The sequence below is a fragment of the Strix uralensis genome, chromosome 1, assembly GCF_047716275.1.
Source record: "Strix uralensis isolate ZFMK-TIS-50842 chromosome 1, bStrUra1, whole genome shotgun sequence".
Taxonomy (NCBI): domain Eukaryota; kingdom Metazoa; phylum Chordata; class Aves; order Strigiformes; family Strigidae; genus Strix; species Strix uralensis.
In genome coordinates this window covers 47,814,117-47,842,016 of record NC_133972.1, presented here as the reverse complement: position 1 = coordinate 47,842,016, position 27,900 = coordinate 47,814,117, and the positions used below count along the sequence as shown (strand labels likewise).

At 36.1% G+C, this 27,900-nt stretch overlaps 1 protein-coding gene across 6 annotated transcripts in view; it reads right to left on the bottom strand.

Moving 5' to 3' along the window:
• Positions 1-25,490, bottom strand: part of ABCB1 (ATP binding cassette subfamily B member 1) — a 61,520-nt gene extending 36,030 nt beyond the window's left edge. For 2 of the 6 annotated variants that reach the window (XM_074864933.1, XM_074864966.1), the window contains exons 1-8: positions 25,327-25,490; positions 10,523-10,555; positions 9,974-10,095; positions 9,164-9,215; positions 7,691-7,838; positions 6,301-6,364; positions 1,194-1,385; positions 279-450 (exon numbers count right to left, since the gene is read on the bottom strand). In XM_074864933.1, the coding sequence (XP_074721034.1) occupies positions 279-450; positions 1,194-1,385; positions 6,301-6,364; positions 7,691-7,838; positions 9,164-9,215; positions 9,974-10,071 (726 nt within the window). In that variant the 5' untranslated portion in view covers positions 10,072-10,095; positions 10,523-10,555; positions 25,327-25,490. Of the gene's footprint in view, positions 1-278; positions 451-1,193; positions 1,386-6,300; positions 6,365-7,690; positions 7,839-9,163; positions 9,216-9,973; positions 10,096-10,522; positions 10,556-17,312; positions 17,452-25,326 lie in introns of those variants that run through there. The other 4 variants (XM_074864939.1, XM_074864946.1, XM_074864954.1 and 1 more) reach the window with 4 other exon arrangements.
• Between the last annotated feature and the right edge of the window lie 2,410 nt (positions 25,491-27,900).

Genomic DNA, 27,900 nt, shown 5'->3' with positions numbered 1-27,900 from the left:
TACTTGTGTACCTTGCTTCCTTTTCTACATAAATATATGCTATATTGGCAGAAACAGCTTCAAATCAAACAAGTCTCTCCAATCTATGGGAATTATAACATTCAAACTATATGAGGGTATTTATATACAGTTCATCTAAGAGTTTATGTACATAGATGTTGTCTAAAGCTGTAACTGTTCTAAGCAATACCTTCTATCAGTAAGAATTACAGATATGTAGATTTATTCCATTATCTCTCATTAATATAAAACCTGACACTGAATGTATGTTAACCTACCTTTGCCCAGAGGGCTGCTGAAAGTCCCAGGACAGGACTGACTGCTAGTATTACAAGGGTTAATTTCCATCCTCTTATGAGACCAACAACAAATCCTGTTACAAATGTTGTTATTGCTTGAACAAGCAACCCAATTTTGTCACCTATTCCGTCATTAATCTTGGAGACATCACTGAAAAACAAATTACATCCAGACAGGAAGGAAAATACAGAAAGCACAAGAAAGTGTTTCAGTTTTGTTACATGGGAATCTGTGTAGAGAACAATCTTTATACAATTGCTTCCAAACAACAGTTTGCTTCAAGATAAAGCACTGTATAGTGTGGTCAAGGAAAATTTCATATTTCTTGTGAAAATGCAGTGCTATAAACCTGGTTTTGTCTGAAAAGTTTGAAATTCTGCCTATACTGCAAAGTTACCCCCACTTTCTTAATTCCAAATTTTTGATCTCTGTGGAAACTGTGGGATATTCGGAAAGATAAGATAAAGCCTTTCATGTGGGCAGAGAGAAAGGAATAGCTTGTCATGCAGTTAAAGCTGTTCACACTGCTGGGGTCAGTCAGCACCTTATTGTGTGCGCTCAGTGTGCACAGAAATGAACTATGTTTTCTCTTCATAGGTGTAATCTCATATGCTGGGCTTTAGCCACCCTCAGAGTTCAAGGGAACTTATCAAAATGCTTTTCTGATATCCCTGTGACAGTCCAGTATCAGAAGTATTAGAAGTCCAGTTTCTGAGATGCTCCATGAGAAAACTTGAAAACTTCATTTGACAATGAAATAATTCATTTTCGTTTCACAGTGAAATTTCATTTCACGATGAAACAATTCAATTTAAAAATAAAAATTAAAACAATTGTAATTCACACATGCTTAATAAGATAAAAGAACATTGGGAAAGGTATAGTATACTTACTCTAGAAGACGAGTGTTAAGTTCTCCCACATCATTTACATCAAACCATCCAATTTCCTGTCTCATAATTGCATGAAAAAACTTTTCTCTAATTTTTTTTATTTGCCGGCCTGCTGCTAGGGTCCAAAATGAAGTCTGGATATAAGCAGCAAGAAGAACACCAGCTGCTATTGCAGAATAGTAGTATGCATATCTGAAAGAAAAAAAAAAAAAAAGGCAAGATTATCTGAAGTTAATTTTATTTACCTTGCTAGTTTTTATTTAGCTTGATGCTTATTTTTTCTGTTTCAGACATGAATTAGAGTTTATATGTTTTTACTACAGTTTACACTTCTCTGTAAAACTTACCAAGTTTTACATTAGTAGTATTTAATATCCGTTTTCAGATATGCAATAAACAAAATTAAGCTAATATTAGATAGGAATTACTTTTTGTCAATATAGTATATATTTTCTCATAAGATTATTTTAGAACTGTATTTCAGATAAAATACCCTTTTCATTTAAATGTCATTTCCAAAAACTCCATAAAATTTTTGTTTTAACACATATACAGACCTAATCATATATACCTATATTACACACACACATTTACACTATACAACATGCCTGTCTACATAAATATATAGATGCATGAATTCTGTAAATATTTCCTGATTTAAGAACATAGCATTACTATATATAAATCTATCGCAAACAAATGCCATTAGATCAAAAATTCCTTTGGTCTCTATTTTATTCATAACTGATATTTTACTTAATTCAGCTCTGTGCTATGAGCAGGATATCAAAGCAAAACCAAGGAATGTGTGAACCACTATATTTCTCAAACTGGAGCTGAATTTGAGCCACAGTTTTAAACTGTTTAAACAGAACCAAATCAGATTTGATTTGATTCAGAATGGACATCAGAATCAGTTACAGGTGAACTTAAACCAGAACTAAACCAAAAAATGCAACTGAACTGATTGCCTGTTTGTAAAACATGACCAAAACCAATGGCTAAATATTCCTGGTGTAAGACTACTGCATAAGTAAATAATTATCAAAAAGCTTTAAAACTCTTAGGACTTTCACTCACATGTAGTAAGTTATGCATACTGATTCTTTAGAACTGTAGCATGAAACTTGGCAGGAGCAAATTGCAGGAATCTGTGTGCAAATGCTCTGCTCAAAAAATGAGAGAATGCCTTTATAGATGAAACTTTTCAAATTTTAATTCAGTCTTTTTTGTGGCTAAGATACTGTATAGTTTAGTCAGGGGTTTTGGAACTATATGAAATGAGCTTTATCTAAACTGCTTAATAAAAATGGGTTAATGCCTAACTGAATGCTGGTTAGTTGAATATTGACCTTGATCATCTTCAGCACCGTTAAAACTCTACACAGAAACTACCAAACTAAAACCAAGAATACTGCTTCAAAATTCAGCAGTAATTACTTTAGACAGTTACTTTATGATGTTACATCACTTCAAAGAATTGTTTTATGCTTGGACTTTGTTTCATGACAAATCGTATCAAAAGAGATTGATATATTCCCTGGATTCTATGCTGATGAAATATATTCTGTGAATTCACTGCTGAAACTTAACAGAGTAAATGCTCACTGCATTGTAAAATAATGGTTCTTTTTCTTTTGAGAAATAGTCGGGGTTTAGGCAAACTGTTGTTTGAGTAACAAACACAACCAAGTCCACATGTATAGTTCAGTATTCGAACACACCTGTGTGAGAACTTTGTTCTTGTAAACAGTTTTTATTATTATGTGACCCACTGGCAGGCGTTCTTAGAGAAACAAGGGGTGGGTACAAACAGCTTCTTCTTCGAACCAGTGAACACACTAACTCAAGGATGTATCTAGAAACTTTAGGAAATAGAAACTATTCCTGTGCTGCTAATAAGTGATACATTCCTCATCAACAGTTTGTTTCTAAAGAGAAACATGGGCTGCTTTTTATTCATATTTGTACTTTCAGAGTTAATGTCTAAAAGACAAGGTGGCATGCATGATGTTGGTGGTGGGTTGACCCTGACTGGATGCCAGGTGCCCACCGAAGCTACTCTATCACTCCCACTCCTCAGCTGGACAGGGGAGAGAAAAATGTAACGAAAATCTTGTGGGTCAAGATAAGGACAGAAAGAGATCATTCACCGATTACGTCACGGGCAAAACAAACTTGACTTGGGGAAAAAAATTGTTACCAATCAAATCAGAGTAGGATAATGAGAAATAAAACCAAATCTTAAAAACACCTTCCCTCACCCCTCTTTTCTTCCCAGGCTTAATTTTACTCCTCATTTTCTCTACCTCCTCCCTGCCAGCAGCACAGGCAGATGAAGAGTGGGGCTTGCAGTCAGTTCATCACATGTTGTTTCTCAGGGGGAGGACTCCTCACATGCTTCCCCTTCTCCAGCGTGGGGTCCCTCCCATGGGAAAGTTATCCATGAACTTCTCCAACGTGAGTCCTTCCCACAGGCTGTTCTTCACAAACTGCTCCAGTGTGGGATCTTTCCACGGGGTCACAAGTGCTGCCAGCAAACCTGTTCCAGTGTGGGCTCCTCTCTCCATGGATCCACAGGTCCTGACAGGACCCTGCTCCAGCGCGGGCTTTCCATGAGGTCACAGCCTCCTTTGGGCACATCCACGTGCTCCGTTGTGGGGTCCTTCCCAGGCTGCAGGTGGAGATCTGCTCCACTGTCCTCCCCAGGGGCTGCAGGGACACAACCTGCCTCACCATGGTCTTCACCACAGGCTGCAGGGGAATCTCTGCTTTGGCACCTGGAGCACCTCCTCCCCCTCCTTCTTCACTGACCTTGGTGTCTGCAGAGTTGGTTCTCTCACATATTCTCACTCCTCTCTCTGGTTGCAATTTTTATTGCACAGGATTTTTTCTCCCTTCTTAAATATGTTATCACAGAGGCACTACTACTGTCACTGATGGGCTCAGCCTTGGCCAGCGGTGGGTCCATCCTGGACGTCCCTCAAATAGACCATCTCTTAGGGTCATGAGAACAGGCAGTTCTTGACATTTAGATGATGATATTCACATTTATACTTTTTTTGTGTTGGCTTGTCTGTTTTCCTGTACTCTTTATGTGTGATTCCTAGACAATAGCCCACTAAGGACAATGGGAGGATTTCTATTGTTTTTAGTTGAGACAATGTGATATGAGTTCAGACATTAAAAGAACCCCAAACCATTAATCAAAAATAGTTCTGATTGGTTGTTGGTCTAAAAGACATAAATGACACATTGATTTACACACTACACTTATGTTTTAAGGGTCAGTAATACTTTCTGTAATTCTAGTACATCCTGCTCTTAAAATACAGGTTAGATATGCTTGAGTAGAAAAAAAAAAATGTTTTTAAAGCTGTGCCATTACTTTCATTTCAAGGCAGAAATGAAAACACTAACATAAATATCCTTAAAATTAAGATAAATTAGTAACAGCAAGTGATACAGTTTTAAAGGCAATCCAAGCATAAGATGAGTTACTAGAAAGAGATTATTAAACAGGTAGGAATATAGAGCATAATTAACTGCCGTAGAGAAAAGAGATCAGGTATTTTTTACATTTGCAAGAATAACAGTATAATCAATTAAATTCAAATTATCTAATTTTACATTTTAACAGGAATTGCTGTTTATAGGACATTTTATAAAACTATTGGACTTGTAAAATATATGCTGGAGACTAAGATTTTAGTGAGTTTCAGAAAGGAATTCTATAATTGCATATGCAGTAAGAACAACTATTTTTAAAGTTCCTTCAGAATAAACATAAGACAGACTTTAAAAATATTGTGCAACTAGGCATCAGGTATTTGCTAAACATAGAACAGTTAGGGTAACTTCATCTATGCACAAACTATTTTGCTCTGTAATTTAGCCTTTAAATATGCTTTCAAATCATTGGCACAAGTATATTCTGCTGAAGGTGTGTATGCATTACTTGCATACATGTCAGAGATTGACAGAAATGTTGCGGGAGCATGAAACTCTGTGTGTCCATACACTCTTATAAAGCATAATTGCCAATTCACTGCCAGTTCATTCTCATTACATAAAGAGTTCTTAATTTCTAAGTAACAGCCATTTCTAACTAGTTCTTGCTCATTTATTTTATGGTAAAGAACTTTTTTTTTACTGTAAATAGATTTTTTTTAATTAGAAACTTAACTACTTATTCTAAATGATCTATAAGTTTACAGTCCACTGTTACCAGAAATGATAATGCACTTCAATATGAAACAGCAAGAGTTACTAGAGTGAACAGCTTATCTCCTCCTTCTCTTCAGAAAAGACAATTGCCTTGAAGACCACATCAGCATTCCTGAGATGTCAGATGTTTTTCAATACCTAATGGGGAACAGACTTAAACCTGAAGAAAAGAAGCTGAAGTGGTACAAGGAATTGCACATGAACTTTAGACATCCTGCATAAACCAAGTCTATAGACAGTGGTTCAGAAAGCCCCTTTAACAAAACACATCTATTGGCAGCTGATGTATCTGCTTATTTGACCTTTTCTTTATGAAGCTTTGAAGCAGAAGCACCTACTGACTATTGTCTTCTGCTATTGCCAGCTCTAGAATGCTAGATTTAAGGTTGCATATAATCTAACTCTGAATTTTCTGTAGTCCATATAATTTAATTAAACTTGATGCTTTGGCAGCAAGGTAGGTACTATCTGACAATTTTAATTCTGCTTTTTATCAGTGAATCACCATAGCTCAAGGAATTGATGGATGATAATTAATATAATTTTTTAGCATAACAATTACTGTTTATAAATCCAGAGGAAGAGAAGGATGAAGGAAGGAAATGTAGAGGCATTGGGACACAGAGCACCCCTGAAAAGTGAGTGGGATGGGTGAGAGCAAGAGATTACAGGAAAATTGTTGGGGATGGCTGTGGCTGTTCAAGAATCCTCCCAGTGCCTCCAATGATCTCATGTTCAAATCTTTAGTTACATACATTATTCAATCAACCATTGCTTTTACTTTTTTAAAATATGCAAAACATCTGTGAAAGAAGAATGGCTTGACTAGAAATGTGTGCCTACATTTAAAAAAGAAGAGGAAATACCAATTTCTAATTACCTTGTCATATCTTCTTCCAGCTTGCCAAGAATCTCTAAAGAGGAATTCACTGCAGGCATGTTTCCTTAGAAAGGAAGAAAATAGTAAATAGTCTTAATAGAGCAAGTTTTAACAATTTTGTTTTCCTGCATGATGTTCAGCAAATTTTGAATTGCTACATCTCCTTTTGAATCAAGTTGATTTTAATGAAAGGAGGTGTATAACAATTTCAGCCTTCTACCTATTCAAAAACAATGATTATACTAATATAAGGTTAGTCATAACTCCACTGATTACAGAACTACATCAGTGTAACTTGAGATTAAAAGGTCTTTCTGAGCATTCATTAAATGTTCAGTTTCTTTTTTTCTTTTCTGAAAACATAGGGCATTTGTATAATGCCAAAACCCATTTAAAATACAGGCCTAGACATTGACATCAAATCAGTAACTGTAAATAGCTTAATCCATTACAAAAACATTGACTACAATGTTGGTGTTGGTCATAAAATTTGACTGCCCCAAGGAGAACTTAGTGACAAATATTTTGAGAAGACTATAGATGCAGCATTTTGCATTTGCACCATAAAAATCTGATCAATTTATTGTACTTGAGGAGTAAACCATAAATTACTTGTTCTGATAAAGGCACTATGCCCATGTTTCTGTCTTACAGCAGCGTAATAAGAGCAAAAATGGATGCAGGACAGATAATAGTCACATCCTTTATTTTTTCTGTATAGACTTTCTTTAAAATGTTTAATAAAATTTTATTAGATAATATTTCAGGAACAAACCTGTTCACAAGTTTAACATCTAATGTGTGAGTTCAGAGGACAATGTAATCTACTCTAACTGTGAGTTGATATCAAAGGGACAGTATCAGTCCTCCCTCTTGTATCCAGCAGTGCATGCCTGCCCTACTTTGTGTTTGATTTTGTACTTCTGAGCCAGCAAATGAGGCTGCTCAACAAATTGATCCAAGAGAAAATTAGTACTTTTATTTTTGGTAGCAAATTTTCTGTTGGATCTACTTACTCATCTGATTCACCTTCTGAACTATAATTGCCAGATTTGATGCAAGGGAATCAACAGGAACTCAGGCTGAGGAGATGGAAAACCAGCCTCTTTCTATTTAGCACAGCCACACTTAAACATGATTTGTTGAATGCGCACTGTAGTGGATAATTTGGAAAAAAAAATAAATCTGCTAATGCAGAAACTAAGATTAGGAGCGAAAAAAATTCCTAGTGTATCTCTATTACAATAAACATGAGAGTTACTAATTTGCATCATACTACAGTAGCAAGTTGGGGCTTCTGACATCAGTATCTCTTGTCAGGATGCTTGAATCTCCCTGGCTCTTTTCAAAATAGGAGCCATTGTTCTCTTCATAGCAGATATATTCTTACCTGTAAAATTTGAGTCTCCAGAAGTAACAAAGCTATCAGTCATATCACCAAAAATTACCATCGCAATAGGGAGACTGCTTCCATGGGCTATTGCCAGGAGAGTGCCTAGTATCATTAGTAATTTATCTGACCAACTGGAGTATCGAAACTGTGAGTGAGAAGAGAAATTAATTCTAACTGTGGTATTAGAATGTTAACATAATGTTATGTCTACAAAGTAAAGAAAGTGAAGAAAAAGCTATCAATTATACACCTAATGTCACAAAACTACAACTTTATCTCATTAGAAATTAAGATTACAAAACAATTTAAATGTACAGGAATAAATCCTTGTAATATACGCACTTTTATACTATAAACTCTCACAACCAGAGAAGTGTACTATTTTAATGCATCAATATCTGCACCTGGGTGAGAAAGGCCATATGAAAACAAGGCATAAGAAATTTGCCCTTTTTAAGCTTGACATTTAAAGTTCAAATTATAAGAAATGTTAATGGCATTGTGATAATTAAGGCAATAATTACTTTTACTGTGAATGCATTATTATGCAGTCAGAAAAACTGTTCCTAATGCACTGTAGACATTATCAAAACATATTGAAATCCTAAATACCTCTTGCCATTGAACTTTATAAAGTTTGAGCTCATCTGTTACAAAATCATTATCTTTATTCTGTACTGTAAAATACTAAGTTTACTATTGTAAATTATAGTGGTATGATGTAGTTGTACAAGTGTTAGCTGGTATAGCAAAGCAGAGAAATTTGGCATCGGCCAGCATCATAGGCTATAGTTTTATTTCTGTTATTTACCATATCATTCCTGCGCATTATGCACACTAAACCTACAAAATATAAAACTTTTCAGTGTTACTAAAAGAGGACCTAGGATTTATTCTGTTTAAATATTAACAGATTGCCTTTTTAAAAATATACAGAAAATTTAAAATTTTCTGGAATTTAAAGTACTTTTCAGTACACAGTTTTTAATTTTATTTTTCATCGGTGCCATAGAGTTGCCTTTTACTGCTGAATCAAGTGACTGAATAATGATTAATGGGGCTAATTAGTGTGATTAGTACCCAACTCAGGTAATTTAGAGGACAAGACCACACATAATCTTAGGTATATGGACGCCCATATACCTAAGTCGGAAGAAATGCCTGAACATGGAAGACCCTGCTTTTCACAAACAACAATCTAGTACAGCTGTGTTTAGCATGATTACCAGGGGAAGACTCCCAAGAATCTATACCAGTAATAAAACACCTTCTTTAATAAAACTGCATCCACAAAAAGAACTGCTCGATTGCTATACTATATCCAATATTCTGTAGCATCAAAGTATTTGGTAGAGACAAGACCATATATACAGTACACTAACATAATTTTAACCATTTTTTTGTTTACACTTTGAAATGTGTGTGTGTGTGTGTGTATATGTGCACATATAAAGAGAGAAGAAATCTTACCAGTGTAAATGGGCTGACCACCTTAGCCTTTTCTGCTTTCTTCTTCTCCTTGCTTAAAAGGTATGATAGTGCATTTAAAAAGTGACATTTCACAGAAATACTAATGCAATCTATTAATGAAGTTCAATTAAAGTACAATTATGAAATAATTTTACAGGAAACAATTGTGTGTAAAATGAATATGATTTATTGGGTATTCTTGAGATGTTTCTATTTAATCTCCAGGTATTTAAATAGCATCAGTACCTCACTGCTGTAAATTTAAGTCAAGCTCTTCCCAGTTTACCTCTCTGAAGGGTGAAACACCACAAACAATAGCTGGTGGTGCTACTAGCTGATCAGGGAAGTTGTGAACTGAAGCAGTATATAGCTTTCGAAACAGGAATGATGAAGATAACTTATAAAATCAAATTTTTGCACAGAGAGGATGGGGAATAAATAAAATGTTCAAGGTATGTAAAATATTGATTCCTGCCATACTAAAAATTTTAAGATAATTTTTAGCTAATGACATAACTGTATCCAAGATGTCCATTCCAACATAATTTCTGTCATATTTTAGAATTGTTTTTCAATAAACTATAGTTAATATTGTGGACACTTAGTCCTTAGAAGAAAAAGATAAAAGGTCTTTCTGCACTAAACAAATGTGTCAATCAATGCTACTCTCAAATTGATACAAAGCCTTCTGTTATTAGGCTTTCCTGATAAAATAAAGTTTAAAAAAAATTAAATTAAATTAAATATAAAATAAAATCTGAAATAAGATAATGTAATCTTATAATGTTTAAAATGTTTAAGAATACTTACTGTTTGTCTTCAGATTCATGACCCTGGCTGGATGCAGTAAGCTCATGATTATTTCCATCTGCAGTACGCTTCTGCTTCTTTTCATCTTCAGAATGCATTTTAAATTTATTTAGGATAACTCCCTGTAAAATAACATTTGACTGAGAAATATACAACTGTTAAGCCAATTACAGTAACCTCAATACCATTTGTTTGAAAGAAAAATATAGCTATTTTTAAAAATCAATAAATAGTGATGTCATACATTGCAAGTGAATACTTGTCATGGGCAAGTATAAACATGTTGAAACAAGTCCAGATGTTTGGAGTTTGCTTACAAACATCTACATTTTGTATTTGTATCTGTTTGATAACAGTGGGTCCTTCATTTAATTTCATTTGCATAATATAAGCATTATATTTACTGCGATTCAGCACAGATACACAAAATAAATGAGAAAGTAGATGTTTATTTAAAAGATTACACAGTTATTTAGTATTTTCCTGATTTTAGTTATCAGTGAATTTTATAAATATCTCTGATTTAATACAAAAAAAATATTGACATACCGTGAAGGTTGCTCTTGGTTTGTGTCTAGTCCTCTGAAAAATTATTCAAAAATCAGCAGGATTAATATGGTTAAGGACAATGCAGCATGATTGGACTTTGTTCTTCATATGTAAAACAGAGATAATCAATAGCTTTCTCTTGTTTTTTTTCCCCAGTCCTGTTGCCTTGCCTACTTTGGAGAGGAAAGCGTATGCACTTTGGACTCTCCCTCCCTTTTCCTAAAGGGAATCTTTAGCAAGCAAAGTCCTTACACACTCTTACTTCATTGTCACTCAGGAAAACAAGCCCGAATAGTCTATTCTTCCAGCAGAAGAAGTTCCTCTTATCTACTGCTGGCTTAATTATGCCCCTTAAAACTCCCAGCAATTTCTCTTTACTTTATTAGAGATGGTGCTGAATGCTCCAAGCAACTGTTACACTTAACGATGAATCCATTCTTGAATACACAGTGAGAATGAAACCAAATAACACGAGTGTTTTACTCTTTTGCTTCTTTTCCCTTCTTCTAAGTCTAATTCACAAATATATGAGCCATCTAGCCTGAAAGAAAACAGGATTTTACTATAGTGCATATTGTTTCTCATTTGAGTAACTGCAGAACAGCAAGATGAGTTTCAGACTCAGTTTACAAATGGTTTGGAAATAGCTATGGTCAGTAGAAATCTGCTCAATTAGCATCCTTCTGATTTTTGAATCTATGCTCAGATTCTAAACTGTTTGAAATGGACTATTTATTTTATCGTGGAATGTATTGTTTTTATCATTATCTGTAGGCATTACTTTAATGAAAATAATAGCAAATATTTAAAACATTTAAAATAAATTAATTGCACTTCTTAACTTATTTCAATGTATATAGTAAATTAGATATGTTTAACACTTTTACAGAAGAAAAATTTATTAGAAGTTAAATAAAAATCCTCATCTTAGAAGACAAGTATATTTATGTGAATTTCTCTCTCTCTTCACTTTACTCAAACAAAACTTACTTAGTCTGATAATTAACCAGAAGAGATAATTTTTGTTCCTTTTTTTCATGCATGACTGTAATCTCAAAATTTTGATAAAAGTATTTTCACAATGTTTTGGAATACAAAGAGTCTTATCAGAGTGAGGATTACTTTAGAAAGGGTAGTTTACCATTGTCAGTCAAGTAAAATATCAAGGATTATTAAATATAAGTGTTATCTGTTCATGAAAAGTCATGCTAAGATATTTGCATAGGCTTCTATACACAGCAGTTTATGGGAAAACTTCTGGGTTTTAACTTGTGTGCCTAAGTGCTTTGCTGGACTTGATCTTAATGAACTGGTCCAACTATTTCAGTGGTAGCTGAATAAAGCTGAATGAGAGATTCTAGAGAAAAGTCAATTAATTTAGACAAATGAAACAGTATAAACAGGTCTTTTACAACTGTTTCACCTTAAAGGGAAACTGGGTGAAACTACAAGATCTGTCACAATGTTCTGTTACCTCATTGCAATGTCTCAATGTTATTGCAGTACGATCATGATAAGGAACTGAAATAAAAATAAATCAGAATAGCAACTTTTACTGGAGTTTCTATTGCCTGTATACAGTAATGCAAAGAAAATAAAAGACTTTTACAGCCAGTTTTATCGCACTGGTAGCTGAACCAACTAAACTGATGTTTAAAAAGTGGGAAAATTGGGAAAGTACAGTATTTTACAGCTACTTAGTAAGCTACAAAATTCTGTCTATGGCTTCTCTACTTTGACTTTTCAGTGACATAGCTTCACAGGTGCACAGGATTTGAAGCCAGAAAGAGATCACTAAATCATTCTTCTGATCGCTTGTACCTCACAGTTTGCTATAAAACATTCAGATATTCCCATGTTAAAACTGTTAATTTGAGTTAGACCATATATAATTTCAGTCTGAAGAGATTAAATTTGTGTCATAGAGCAACAACAGAAGAACCTGAGGCATCACCACTGCACATTACCTGCACTTGGGTATATAAAAACCATGTAGGTTAACGTAATAGCTGATTCACAGCCCAAAAGGGAAGAAAAGACCCAGAAACAATGTAGGTGCTAATCTAATCTGAGGAGAAATATTTTCTCATCCAAAGTCTGGCAACCAGTTTTGCCCTAAATATATAATCAGGATTCATAAACCCAGTGTTTGAAAACTACTGTCTTCCCTCAGATCAGTTATTTGATTAAATCATAGAATCATTCAGATTGGAAAAGACCCTTGGGATCATCGAGTCCAACCGTCAGCCCTACTCTACAAAGTTCTCCCCTACACCATATCCCCCAACATTTCATCTAAACAACCCTTAAACACATCCAGGGATGGTGACTCCACCACCTCCCTGGGCAGCCTATTCCACTGTCTGACCACTCTTTCTGTGAAAAATGTTTTCCTAATGTCCAGTCTAAACCTCCCCTGTTGCAGTTTAAAGCCGTTCCCCCTTGTTCTGTCACTAATCACCTGTGAGAAGAGACCAGCACCAACCTCTCTACAATGTCCTTTCAGGTAGGTGTAGAGAATGATGAGGTCTCCCCTCAGCCTTCTCTTTCTCAAACTAAACAGTCCCAGCTCCTTCAATCGCTCCTCATAGGATCTGTTCTCCAGGCCCTTCACCAGATTTGTTGCCCTCCTCTGCACTCGCTCCATCAATAATCAATATCAAAAATCAAAAGCTTACCCCCAGCTTTAATGAATTTTTGATGTCATCAAGGGAGATTTATTTTTAATTCTGTAGGCTGAAGCCCTGAAGCATGAAATTTCTATATGTCTGCATTGTCTGTATCAAATGGACATTGACTTAATGCAAAGATGTTCTGAAAATCTTGAAAGTGGAGTGTCCTGTTCACTCAGAAGTCCAAGAAGAAAGAAAACTTTTCTTTTTCTCGTTCTACTTACTAGTCACAAAATTTGCCGCAGAAGATGGATTTAAACAGAGATGACCATTCTATGTCCTTTGACTTATTTAAGGCTCATAAACTATTCAAAATTCATTCCCAAACCGGTTTGTTATCCTATGATATGGGAACTGTTGGACAATTCAAATCGCTTATTGTATAAGCAAGTAAAAAAAAGTCCAATAACGTTCATGCACCTGGATTGTCCAAAACTCTGCCACAAGTCCATCTCAGCCCTATCCCACAGTGGATCAGTGGGATCTGTGAAGATAATGACAAACTGCAGCTCAAAGAGCCACCTCTATTGAGTTATGTGGTAAATGTCCTAAGAGATTTTAGTCAGTTGAAAATTCTGGAAAGTGACTCATAGGATCAGAAAAGTTGGTCTTGTCTAAATTAAAGCCTATACATGAGGAAAACATCTAGTTTTACTCAAAAAATTGCAACTGCTCACAAGTTCATTGCACCTATTGGCTAGCTGCTTCTATGTTCCATTTCCCTTCACAGAAATCGTTTAGTTCAAGACAGAACAATACCTCTTGGATATAATTATTTCTGTGAGAACCTTCATTGTCAGATATCTTTTCTATGTGAAAATACTTATAAATATTCAGAAGGTTTACTCAACTCTCTCTTTATTAAGGCAGTAGCCAATTTCCTTTTGCCTGACATAGTTTTATGGCTCCTGGATTATATTCACATATTGTTTTTAGAATTTTGAGCATAAGAACCTGCATTTTTGAAACATGACCGTTAGGTCCCTTGAAATATTCTGGAGAGATTGTAATGATGTAGACTGAGGCACAATTAATTCCCTTCTCCAATTTGATATAAATGCATGGTTTTAATAATCTCTCTTGGACACTCTACTGCAATGAGATATTGTACTGTAACAGTAAACTATGACAAACCTTAAATACTTCTCTAAGTCATTGCTCTTATGGACTATTCACCAGTATTGTCAGGATAGCTCTGTTCTTCACAAAAGTGTTTGAGTTGTATTTTGCATCATTATAACATAACTTTTAGACTGCAGTTAAGTTAGGTAACAGAGCAGTCTGTTTCGTTAACTCACTATTAATTATTCCAGACTGTTTCTGTGCATTTATTTATCTAAATTTACTTATCCAACTCTCTCCTATATGTCAAGATTTCTTAATATTTTATGAACAAACTGATCATAAGTCAGCTTCTGGAATGGCAGAAGAAGGCATTTGAAAAATAGGGTGCTCGTGTCTTGTGGTGAAGTTTCAACTAGTTATGCTTCCAGAAAAGAATTTGTGTTGACAGAATCTTATCCTACAAATCACACATTGGTTCCATGCATTTTTTTTAATCTGATGCAGGCCAGAAAAGGGGATGACCAATTGACACATGATATCAGAACAAACAATTGACACAGAAACTTTAATCTAACGTTGACATCAGTCAAAACGTTGTGAAATGATGGCATGATAACTTCAAAATTTTTTTAACAATATCAAGAAAAACTAACCTTTTTTATGCTTATCAATAGAATCAGCAAACAAGACAAGAAACTGAAGCAAATACTTCCAAGCCTTTATACATTATAACTTGAGAAAAGGACAGAAACTATGCTTTTCTTTTATCTCCTTTAAAGATGGAGAGTTGGACTTTCCAATAAGCTCCCAGTAGGTGAAATGGTGGAGAGCATCCCAAGAGTCCTGTAATGATTCCTCAGTGACATTAAGCCCTGGCACAGGTTAGAACAACTGTGAACAAACTCTGATTTATGATACTTGGGGAACCCCTCTTCCATTTTAGCAGCCCCTTTCCTATTAACCAGTGCTGGAAAAGAATACTGCTTTGTACAGGAGTTTTGCTAACTTGGCCACCGTTCTATCAATGAGAATTGTCCTATATGAAGAGAATTATCATACAGTCAGAAAATGACAATTTTGTGTTCCTTGAACTATGCTGTATGCTCAGCCACAAGATACCACCCGTAGAAATTGCTAGACATCTTATTTGCCCTGGACTAAGCATGAGGCCAAATTAAGTCTTGTAAGCATCAAGCTTCTATTTGTGTTTAAAAAGAAAGTCTACTCTGAAACTAATGCTTTAATGATATTACAAAGCTCACTTTTCTTGTCTGTTGATTTGGAGTTAATTGTTTATTCTAATAAGGGGGATTGCTACAAACTAATGTTATGTCACTAGCTTCCTATTAGTAATGTGCCCATTTTCAGCTTTACAGACTCAGTCTTCTTTTTGAAAGCTTCATATTTTTTTGGCTTGTACTTAACCAACAACAGAAAATCCAGACAAACCTACAGCTCACTTTGAGAGATATTTCTTACATATGGAAAACAACTTTCTTGGTGTTTATTTATCACTGAAGTTATTAAATATAACTCGATGATGCATTAATGTGTGAGGAGATAATATTTTTCATAATCATTGCTTGCAATATAGCTGCATTTAAAATGAGATTCTTACCACAGTTAAAATAGAAAAATGTATTTAATTGAAGTGGTATTTACATTTGTCTTAGATTTAGTAAGATTTCTTAAACTATTTAAAGCAGGATTAAAAAGTTCCAACATGAGCAGATGTTTTCAACCTCAGCATACCTAGAAAGTCAGACGTCTGTTGAATCTCGAAAACCAAGATATATTCATTCAAAGAAATATAGTATAGAACATTAGGGATTTAAAAGTGTTCAGAACTTTATTTCACAGTTGTGGTGGTTTGACCTTGGCTAAATGCCAGGTACCCACCAAGTCGCTCTATCACTTTCCCCCCCTTCCCCTTTTTTCTCAACAGGGCAAAGAGGGGAAAGAAAATAACCAACCCTTGTGGGTAAAATAAAAGCAGTTTTAATATAAGCAAAGCGAAGCAAAGGTCTGCGCGTGGAAGCAAAAAAAGAAAACAGATTTATTCTCTACTTCCCATGAACAGGCGATGTCGGGCCTTCTCAGGAAGCCGGGCTCCGATACGCGTAGTGGTTGTCTCGGAGGACCAAGGATGACCCCACCCCCTTCCTCCTTTCTCCCAGCTTTATACTGAGCAGACGTCATATGGTATGGAATATCCCTTTGGTCAGTTCGGGTCAGCTGTCCTGGTTGTGTCCCCTCCCAAGATCTTGCCCACCCTGTCCCACTGTGTGGGGGTAAAATGTCGGAAAGAGCCTTGGTGCTGTGTAAGCACTACTCAGCAGTAGCCACAACTCCAGTGTGGTATCAACACCCTGCCAGCTCCCAACATAAAACACAGCACTGTGAGGGCTGCTATAGGGGAAAACCAATTCTGGCTCAGCCAGACCCGGTACAACAGTTTACTGTACTTAATATGCTATATGAAAAATTATGGAAAAACAATAATAAAAGTGACTTTTTGTACAGGTGGAAAACATTTTTCCCTACTGAAGTTGAATAAAGTATATATTATTACAGACACATCCAATTTTTTTTTTCTTGATAATTTTTCTAGCCAATGATATGCCAGGTAACATTGTAACAGTACAAGTAATCAAGGAACTTGAATGAACTTTTACCTTCCCTCACTGCATCACTTTGTTTGGACGCCTTTTGCCATGCACAAAGAGCCTTTGTAAGCTGAATATACAAACTTAAAAGTATTCAGCAGTTACTGATTAGTTACTACACACAAAAGATAATTTGAATTAAAGAAATACTAAACTGAGTGTTAGTATGCTCAGTGCCCTGGATAAGAAAAAGTCTTTGCTGGCCAGGAAGTTCTCAGTGAGGTGGGGTAGGGCTGGTTTCTACTGCCCCTGAAATGGATCCTCAGTGTGACTGAATTGCCATCTTCCAAATCCCTGCTTTTCCCTTAGGATTTTATTCCTTTTTATGATGACATTTTTCCTTTTGAATCCTTGAACTGTGGCCTAGCTCCATCTCAAGAGTCTTACCTCTGTCTGCAATTTTATCTCTCTTGCAGAAGTCTACTCTAACAACTTTTTTGCAGTTCTTGTTCAGAACTTCGTAATTTCCTCACAAGTCTGAGAGAGGGTTATGCAGCTGTGTCTTGGATCACAGACAGCTGAACTCCTGAGGAAAAGGGAAAGGAGCTTACAAACTCAAGTCATTAAATATTAAATATATAACACTATTAATATTATATCCTATACAGAAATCAAAGCTATTCACCTTGACTTATTCCATTCTACAATAGTATTTTAAATTGTATTTTAAAATACTAGCATTCTATTCCATACAATTTGTGAAATGTCTAGATTACACAAAAAATTATGCTGTTCAGCTTCTGCCTGTTAAAACTGAATTCCAAAGTTTTGTTTATTTCACCATTGTACAGTTACAGCTCACCATATGCCTTCCAAATCACAAAAATGAGGAGTGGAAGAGACCTCAGAATGTTATCCTGTCCATTTGCCTTCCTCCAGATCAGATCAACTATACCATCTGATGTTCTTGACAGATGTTTGAGTTCTGTCACTTTATTGGTAGTTTCCAAAAACAAAGATGGAGACTTTTAAACCCTCTGAACTGTTAGGAAGTTTTTCTGATGTCTAACTGGAATTGCCTTTGAGACAGGTTAGACCTGTTACTCCTTTCTTATCCACAGTAAATATGAAGAACAACTTCTTCCATTCCACTTCACAGTACTTTTGAAATTTTAATGCTGCTTTCAGAAGTGTTGTCTGTCTCTCTAGACAAAAAAAAAAACCCAACAGTTCCTATAACCCTTCTCGATAGAGTTGGTGCTATTGATCTTTGCCATTGCTATCCTCTGGACTCAAACTATTTCACAGCTTTTTTTTTTTTTTTTTTTTTTTTTTGAGGAAAGTATTGCCAAACTGGGGTTTATTTCAAAAATAGCAAGTATTTCTAATTTCTACACCTTTGACTTTCTTGTGCCATAGCAGTATGGAAGTATACTCACTTATTTTACTTAATCTTGTATGTTGAATTTTGTTACTGTAGTGAAATGACTAGAAATAATCACTTCATTCAGTTCATCTCATAAGAAATTAATTACGATACTATGACCATGTTCTGCATGTTAGTCTTTGACCAGAGTCAAATTGCTTTGTTCCTTTTTGACGTTTGCTGTAAAACAAATGATTGTATGCTGTAAGGTAAATGTGGTTCTACAGGCAATTGTATTCAGTGCAGACACACTTGTTCACAAACTCCAAACCTTTTAAATAGCCATACCCATAGACACTAGGGGTAATGTTTCCTCTTACCAACCACTTCTGCTTCCAGAAACATACTTCCACATGCAACAGCTCTGTCTGCTTACATTGCGCAATGCCAATGTATCCCTGACAACAATCCAGGTAGATCCACCAGGAAGATTCCAGTTATGATATCAAGATGTGCCTGAATGTGATCGTTTTGCAAGAAATAGTTCTAAAGATTTCTGTATGTTGTGGCCAGCTACGTTATGACTACAGTTACTGAAAAGGATTACAATTACCTGTAGTCATTCTATTGACCAAGACTAGATGCTCTACTGTCTTTTTAATTTATCTGTATCTTCTCTTAACTCCCAATTTCCCTCTTTCCATAAGGGTTCATTAATTGTCACAATTTCATTTCCTACAGTCCTAACCAATGGCTAATCAGCACTCCTTATCTTTCCCGACACTTCCAGGTACAAGCTCCTGGTTTGCTTGCAGTTCTAAGCCATTTTTAGTCTGAGGGCTGTCAACAGCTGAAGCTGGTTACAGAGAGGATGGGAAAAGAGGTCAGGAAGAAGCAAGCACATTTACATTGATCCCAAGCAAGATACATCTATCTAAGCTTACTCACTACAACTGTTAATCTCCCTGTGGACTGGTTGTTTAACAGGTATCATTTCAATTTTCTTCTTCCAGATCCTGGGTACAAAATATGTTTTTACCAAGTGTTAATCCACTACTGATAAATATACAATAGCTAATATTTCTTTGGAATAAAGGAATTTTCCCTCTGTTAGAATAATTTGTTTTATTTCTTTTATAAAAAAAAAAAAAAAAAAAAGACGGAGCGTGGCTTATATTTGATACAGAAAAAAGTTTTCTTCACAGGGACCCAGAAATGCCCAAGACTCATAACTTATTCTGGTCTCTAGTCTGCAAGAATTATGATAAATCTACTCTCACACTACCAAACAGATCAACTCTTTTACAAGACACAGGCTCTCAAGTCACTAGTGAGCACAATACAAGTTGTCTCATCATTGGCCAAACAGCTGCATACCATTTACATGTCAGCTTTTGATAGCTGATCTGCTTTATCCTATGCATTTCATGCTTTTCAAAGGATAGAAAAGTTGTCTTCCCAAGTCAGTAAAACATTCTATCTCATTGACAATTCTGCTATGTAAAAATTTGAATGAGTGCCAGCCCTAGAAAGACTCCTAAAAAACATTTAATTGTCTTATCTTCACAGCAACTACTTCGTATATTTATTAAGCAGCCACCATAGGGCACAGTATTACACAGAATCACAGAATCATCTAGGTTGGAAAGGACCTTGAACATCATCTAGTCCAACCATTAACCTAGCACTGACAGTTCCCAACTACACCATGTCCCTAAGCTCTATGTTGACCCGACTCTTAAACACCTCCAGGGATGGGGACTCCACCACTGCCCGGGGCAGCCCATTCCAACGCCCAACAACCCGTTCTGTAAAGAAATGCTTCCTAATATCTAGTCTATTATAGTACTTGATTTAATTTAATTAATTTCTATACTACAATAATTTTTTTTTTTACTTAAACTTATACCAGTATTCTAATTTCTCACCTATTAAAAATGCCATTTTTCTCTGTTCTTTCTTTTCAGTCAAAACTCACACCAGTGACAAGCTGGCACATCATAAGATCATTAAAATAAATTATGATTCCAATAAGGTTTCTTGCTCTACTCCCAAATATTATCCATATCACGAGCAAAACTACCTTTTCCCATACATTTCCCATTGAAACTTGAATTTATTAGATGTCTGCCTTGCAAATCCAAATTTCATCGTCTTTCTTACTTATTTCTTACTCATTTCTAAGCATAAACTTTATATAAAAGTGACATACTATATTAAACAGCAACATGATCAATGAAATTTAAGAAGTGCTAAGCATGGCCAAACTCATAGGGTAATATTAGTAAACAGAGACCTTCCTGCCCAATAAACAGCAGAAAGAACCAATACAAAGCATTTAACTAATCAGCAAGCTTCAGAGGTCTTCCCCAATGCTTCCTCCCCTTCCCTGAGTGGACTGTGAAATCACAATGTGATTTCTTGTCTACTTCCCAGACAGAATGGGAGATGAAGGCTGTAGGTCAGAGCTAGAAGGACTAGGGGGTGGCTCCACAAAAAGTTGATGTTCACAGGCACCCTTGAACCACAAGGCTTAGGACAGTGTTCCAACATGATCAGAGATAATTGAAGGAACACAGTGATTGCCGCTCATACTCCAATTTCCTCACCCTTTGCACTCTAGACTTCCTCCTCTCTGACGCAATCTCTCATCAGTTTACATTTTGCTTGCACACAACGACACATGACCCTTGATTTCTTTTTATAGTCAGCAACAAATAATGAATGATTAACAGCTTATCCTGACTGAATAAAGTGTTCAGAGCAGCCCTGTTTTCCATGTCACTACTCACTGAGAGCAAGTGATTTTGTTAGTATGGAACAATGTTCAAAGAAGCAACTCTCATCAGCTCATTTGAGCACTTAGTGAAACTGAGATACCTGCTACTGTAAGCAAAGGCCTATATCATTTGTAGTCAGTGTCACACACACCTGGCACACTAGGAATGTTGTTCCAGTAGAAATTAGAGATCCTAAGGCTCACATCCTAGGGACCCACACGTTCCCTTCGTGGGCAAGGTATGCTTATTAAATACTACAGGGATTCCTTAATGGGAGCATCCTCTGGGGTTTCTTGTACAGTCAATACTATGAAACAGAACTGAATTTAGAAAAGGGATGTGTTTTAAACTACCCCTGCTGAGTATGTATGCGACTTGGTGGCATGCAAAAAAAGCCTTTTATCTAACTACTAAATGAAATGATCCAGTAGTGATTCCATGTCATGGGCCATTTGAAGAAGACATTATAGTGTCTTCCATGGTGTATGGGGAAAGATATATTGTTAGGTTGTCCCACATCCTGCAGATAGATGATTTCTGCAGTGATCATGCATGGCTGGCAATCAGTTCACTAAGAGGTCCATTAGCAAAGAAAGATGCCTATTACTGTATGTGACAGAATCAGGAAGAATTTCTCACACACCAATTGGATAGTCCAAATCCAATGTGTATGTGAAATTGTATGTTTACATGAACAAAAATTATTTGAAATGTGGTACTTCATCTTGTTAAAAATATATCTGTGACAAATACTCTTTTGGAATACTGGTATGGTGGGTCACTTCACAGTAGTGGTCAAAACATCTTTTATGCTAGCACAATACTAATAGTAGTGGCTAGTCTAATAATGGTAAACTGAGTAAACTGATCGTCTCCCAACAGATCACATGGATACAGATAAGGACTTGATTGTCATGCCATATCAGATGACTCATACATTAGTGTTAAACCATGATACAAAATAGAGGAAAGCAATAACGACATTGCTCGCCTACAAAAATCCCCTTTCTTCTTCACATATATTTATATGAATATCTGGAAAAAGAGAGGGATGAACAACAGAAAGAAGAAATATGTATATATATCTTCTATACCAGCAAAATATGAGTAGAAATAATGGCAAACGTTACCAAAACCCTCTGTTGTGATAATAAAAACAGTCAGACTTTTGTCTCTCTCTTGATCTGGGTATATACTACTAGTCTAATGGTGTTTAAGAGTAGGTTCTCAGTTTCTGATTCCTAGGTTTACCTTATAGTTTTTGCAATGAGTTTACTATCTTGAAGACAGTTCCTATAAGCTATACTGTACAGATGGATTTCTGCACACTCAGAGAGCCCTTTTACTTCAATAGCAGTCACCCAGGACACAACTGTCAACTATACATAATGCATATAGTTAACATTTCTCTATCCAAAATAAAACAGGGATATATGGGAAACTCAGTCCACAACTATACTGAAACTTCATGTTAGTGTGAGAACAAAACAGGTTTTTATGACTCAGTTATGCAGTTACAACGAAACGGTGGTAGAAACAGAATTCAGTGATGCTTGGTCACGTTGCTCTTAAAACTTGGGAGATTATAACAGTAGCAACTACCTAGCTGCAGAGCAAGCAAGAGTAATTGCTTAAACCTCAAGGCCGCTGAATTCAGGCCTTAAGAATTAGCTTTCCTTAACTAGTAAAGATTGCACAGCCCTTAAAAACACTGCTTCACAGTGGAGTACGATTATCAGCTACACTGCAGGAAGAATCTCCTGTAAGAAATTTAGTAGGTGGATGTCTCAGAACAGTTAGCTGAGCACTGAAAGATTTGTGTAGCAGCTATTCCACCTAGAAGAACGCTATGAGAATGTAAAATTGTATGAATCCTGGAAAAATTGTTGTGATTGGCATCTGGGGAAGTATCTGTTTGAGTTAATAGAACCATAGTGCCTTTAAAGTAGCAGTGGTACAAGGGTTAAGTCAGTAAGAGTAAATCTGGGACCTGTGAATCAAGCAGAAATACAACGGAAGGAGCTGCAAATTCATCTTCAGCAAATGGGCAAGGTAATGAAGGTAAGAAGGAATGCAAGGAAATCTCAGTCCTGTGGACCTGACAAAAGGTCTGCACATACTGTAATTTTCAGAAATTTCAGCCTCCATTTAAAAATAAAGATCAAAAGGATCAGAAAAGGGAAAGCAGTCCTCAGTGTGGGTTTAGCTCTTGGCATAAAAAGAGGTGGTAACGGTAACTGCAAAAGACCCTTGCAGAACATGATAAAAACTTCCTTTAGGGAACACCAAGGGGACCGCAGGAAAGCAACATGGTAAAATTTGAGAAAAAGAGGCAAAGATATGAGAAAATGGGATGGAAACCATAAATTCCATTCTGGCTTGTTTTGTTAAGCTAATGAAAAAAGATGATGAGGAGGTATGAAAACTACACAACATAATAGGTCCCTCTCAATGAGGCCCTCAGGCATCATCTCTTCCTCTCAATAACAAAGACTAGGGACACTCTGCTGTCTACCTGCCCCTGGTCTAGTGCTAAAGTTACAATATAACCAAAGCAAATGGCCAGTAACAATATTAGTACTGGGTGGTCAGGGAAAGAACATTAATGGCCACTAGTGCCATGATGTTAATTGATACCATAGTGTCAATAAACACTCTTCAATGAATGTTTGTACCAGCTGGAACTCAAGACAGTGGAAAAATGATAAAACTTGTATTATATGCATGAAAGGACGTTCAGGCACCTGTATTAAGATCTCTGCCTGCAGTTTAATATTTGCCAAGTTCAAGAGTTCCTTCTGAATATAGAAGTGGGAGGATCCCTCTTATAAACAGCAGGGAATTGTTGGCACAGCCTTGCTGTAACAAAATGGATTAACTGCAGATTTTGCTACGGATGTTTTTGGTATTGGGACTGACCAGTGGGAGGTAAGGGTGGAGCGATTCCTGCAAGTCATTGATGCTTTGTTATTAAGAATCCGGAGGAAGTAAAAACAGTGGATATTTGGGTAACAGAATTTCCTCGAGTTTTTTGTGTCTGTAAGTTAAAATGTGGAAAAATAGAAGTTGTGTATTAATTTAAGGTCCAGATCCTCCTTCCCAAAAAACAATATCAACACCCACAAGAAGCAGAGGAAGGACTCCAACCCACCATCAACAAGTTTACTGGAAAGCGAGGTCCTAGTACAGAAACCTATAATTTTAACATCCCATTTTGTCTAGGGTTAAAAGCAAAGAAAAAAGCCTAAAAATGGATTTTTGATTCTCTAATAAGGTAGCCATTTCTCAGGTTGTTTGTGGTGGAAACATGCCTAAATTCTTCTAGCACTAAGCAGAATATCTCACTGATTTTTTGTTATTGACTTAGCCAATGCTTTCTTTGCAATTAAACCAGCAGAACAAAGCTGCTAAAAACAAGCATTTACCTATGAGGGGAAGCACTATTGTTTTATCCATGTACCTCAAGACTTTCAGATCAAACATATCAAATGTGGATGAAATTACCATCAAAATATGTCATACATGAATGATGTGTTGGTACATGAAAAAACTGAATTGAAAGTCTACAAATATACCTAAGAAGTAATCAGCATTACTCAAAACACAGGCTTTAAAGCTAATCATGACAAAACTCAGTTGGTACAATCTGAAGTGAAATATTCAGAAATATTTTAGTTTGGGAAGGGAGGGTGATGCTGGGATCACCAAAGGGTAGAACTGACTATGAGAGTCCATACCTCCACAGTAATAATTGCATTAGATTCACTTTTGGAATTGCTTACAGTTTTGTGAGAATATCCTTACACTTGCAGAAAACAGTAAATCACTAATCAAATTAATGAAGAAATCTCGCAAACAAGAATGGAAAGAACAGAAAGAAGCAAAACTCCACTAACTCAAACCCTGGCCATCAGATGCCCAGATTCTTGTAAGCTGTTTCATGTTCAGCTAGCCACTACTGATCTAGACCTTGGGACTGTGCTATTTCAAGAACACAGAAATAAGATGCAAGTTACAGCCTTTGCTTTGAGAGTTTTAAGATCAGTGGGAAAGAACTCTATTCCATGTCAAAAAACAGGTTTAGCATTGGCATAGGCAACAAGCTTTGGGAATACATCACTAGAGGCTGTTTTGCAGTAGTGCATATCACACATACTCCACTAAAGTACATAATCGGTGGAAAAGTACAAAGTGGGTGTGTATCAGACCCTAGGTTAGCTGGATGGACATTGGCTTTTATAAACAAAGAGCTTTCTGTAGAAGACAACAAGGTTTTATCACCAGCTCTATATGACTGAACATAAGTATCATTTACCTGTTTACGTGTCTCTCACCAGATAAAAGTTCCGTTGCTGACTTTGTGCCACAGGATGTTCAGTGTGGTTCACAGATGGGTCCAGTTTTTACCAAAAGGTTGGAAAATCCTCAATTAAAGATGCTGCAGCCCCTGTGAAAAATAAAAAGAGCTGCCTGCCTTCACTCTACACAAGCAGCAGAGATACAAGCTCTGCTAACAATGTTAAAAGAGGAACCTGAAGGAAATGATCTCGCTTTGCACATAGTTTCAGACCGGATATATCGAGCTTTAACTATTTGGCTACCAATGTGCAATAAAGATAACCTACAAACACAGAATGGAAATCTGGTAGCCTATCAGTCATGGAAAGGAAATCCTGAATGTAGTTTAAAAAAAGCAGAATGGAAAAAAATATGCAGGTAATGTAAAAGCATACCAAAAGGAAAAATACAAAAGCAGCAGTGCAGGAACAGCCAAGCAGATGCCCCTGTCAAGGTTGTGGTGGTCCCAGTAGGCTTCAAATTTGAAGAAGTACCCATTTTTGAAAACAAAACAAAGAAAAACATATAAAGAAAGGTATCAAAGACCTAGCCACTTTACAACATGGAAATGAGGAAATTGAGGGGCGATTACTATAGGAGGGAGTAGACAGGTGAACCATAGAGAGCATAGTGTGGCCAGATGACAAACACTTGTAGATGGAGAGCACTATATGCACTTCAGGTAGATTTGTTTCAATAGGTGCATGAACAAGATGTAGGGGTTGCCTGAATGCAAAAGGGAGTATTAGAAGATAGCTCATTGGCAGAACATGAAGACAGATGGGTACATAATTGCCTAACTTGTGCTGTGGTGAATACCCCTACTAAGAGAAAAATAACATTAAAATGTTAGAGACTTCATGAACCACAGACTAGGATACCGACTACAATCAGGTCTACCACAGTGCAGGCATTTAATGTTGTATTTTCCGGATGAGATTTAAACCAGTAAATTGATTTGGATATTTTCCAGGGCAAATCATCAAGAAATTCTGTGAAGGCCTGGGAAGAAAAGAAAGGTTCCACATTGCTGGGAACTCCCAGTTCAAGATAAATTGAATGACCCGATGGGATTATAAAAGTAGCACTAGGCAAAACAGTGAAAAATTACAGAAAACTTTGGGGTATTACATCATCTTGTCATTTTAATGACCTGTGAGCCACAACAGCTTCTCACAAGTTCACGTGATTTAGAGCTATGCCTGGGAGAAAAAAGACTGCCTAATGTTTTAACTGAAGAATGGATACAGACTCTATCTAAACACTGGAAAGAGATTAATGTTGTTACAGCAACTCAACTGGGAAGGAATGTTCAATGCATGGATAAACAAACAAGAACAAACCACTACTCTGCAGAATGGCAAGGAGGATGGAAAGTAATGTTCCATACTTTCCACGCAAGTTTATAGTCTAAACTGTAAATGGGATGGACTGGCTCCAACTGTAAATAAAGCAGGACCTTATTGCATATCAAGTAAAACACCAGAATGGAAAAATGCCTAAGTAGTTCCAGTTTCAATTTTAATTATGGGAAGTTAAATAAGTTAACAAAAAATCAAGGATGTTATGTTATAAATGTTGATATTAAAATTGAACAGCGAGTAAGGTATATAGGAAGTCTCACCAGAATCATTGTCAGACGAAAGGCTCTTAAAAGAAGCAGCATAAATTAGTGTTAGGCTTTGTCTGAGTGAAGTTTGCATGTTTTCATTTTTATTAATAATTGCATATTAATAATGATGTTACGTTCAAAATTGTGAATATTTGTTTTACAAAGGAGTAGCAAGCACCCTGATTTTTGTTGATAATAGACCCTACCTCTAGTGGCAATGGAAAGCTCTTTTGTACCAAAGATCATGAAAACATCAGATACATGTCTCCACTACTTTAAAATTACGAGAGAGAAGTGTGAAGGCTAAACAATAGCATATATATTCCATGATGCCAAAAATAATCTTATGAATTTAAAGAATGTCTCTGATTTTAACTGAATATAATATGGCGGCTTGAAGCAGCATACAAATTAGATATTTTATTTCTACTTACTTTGCTAAAAATCAAAATAACCTACAACAACTCTGATGGAACCTGAACAACGACACCAACTGAAATACAAGTGGAAAACACCAGAGATGGTTAAACCAAATGTGAAAGCCACAAGAAAAGTAGAAACTGAAAGAAAAAAAAAAAAGGTCAAACTTGTTTAGTTCACAGAGTTTTGTTGATGCTGTTATTTAACTTTTTAAACCAAATATTCCAGTTGAGAAACAATTTACAGTTCTGGGAATAGAAGATACTACTCAGTGACAGCAAATTAGTAGAGTGCACATTACTGTGAACAAAGCATTTACTTCGACTTTTTCAAGGCAGAACAGATATACTCCTTTTATTAAAGGGGCATTTCTAACACTGACCCAGAAATGGATTCCATATGATTGAGTATAACATACCAAGCGGGTTTAGGGGTACCATTTTAGAGGGAGTAGAAGTTGCAACTGGAATTTTGGATGCCACTGATGTAGAAACTTTGACTAGTAAGTTATCAAAATTG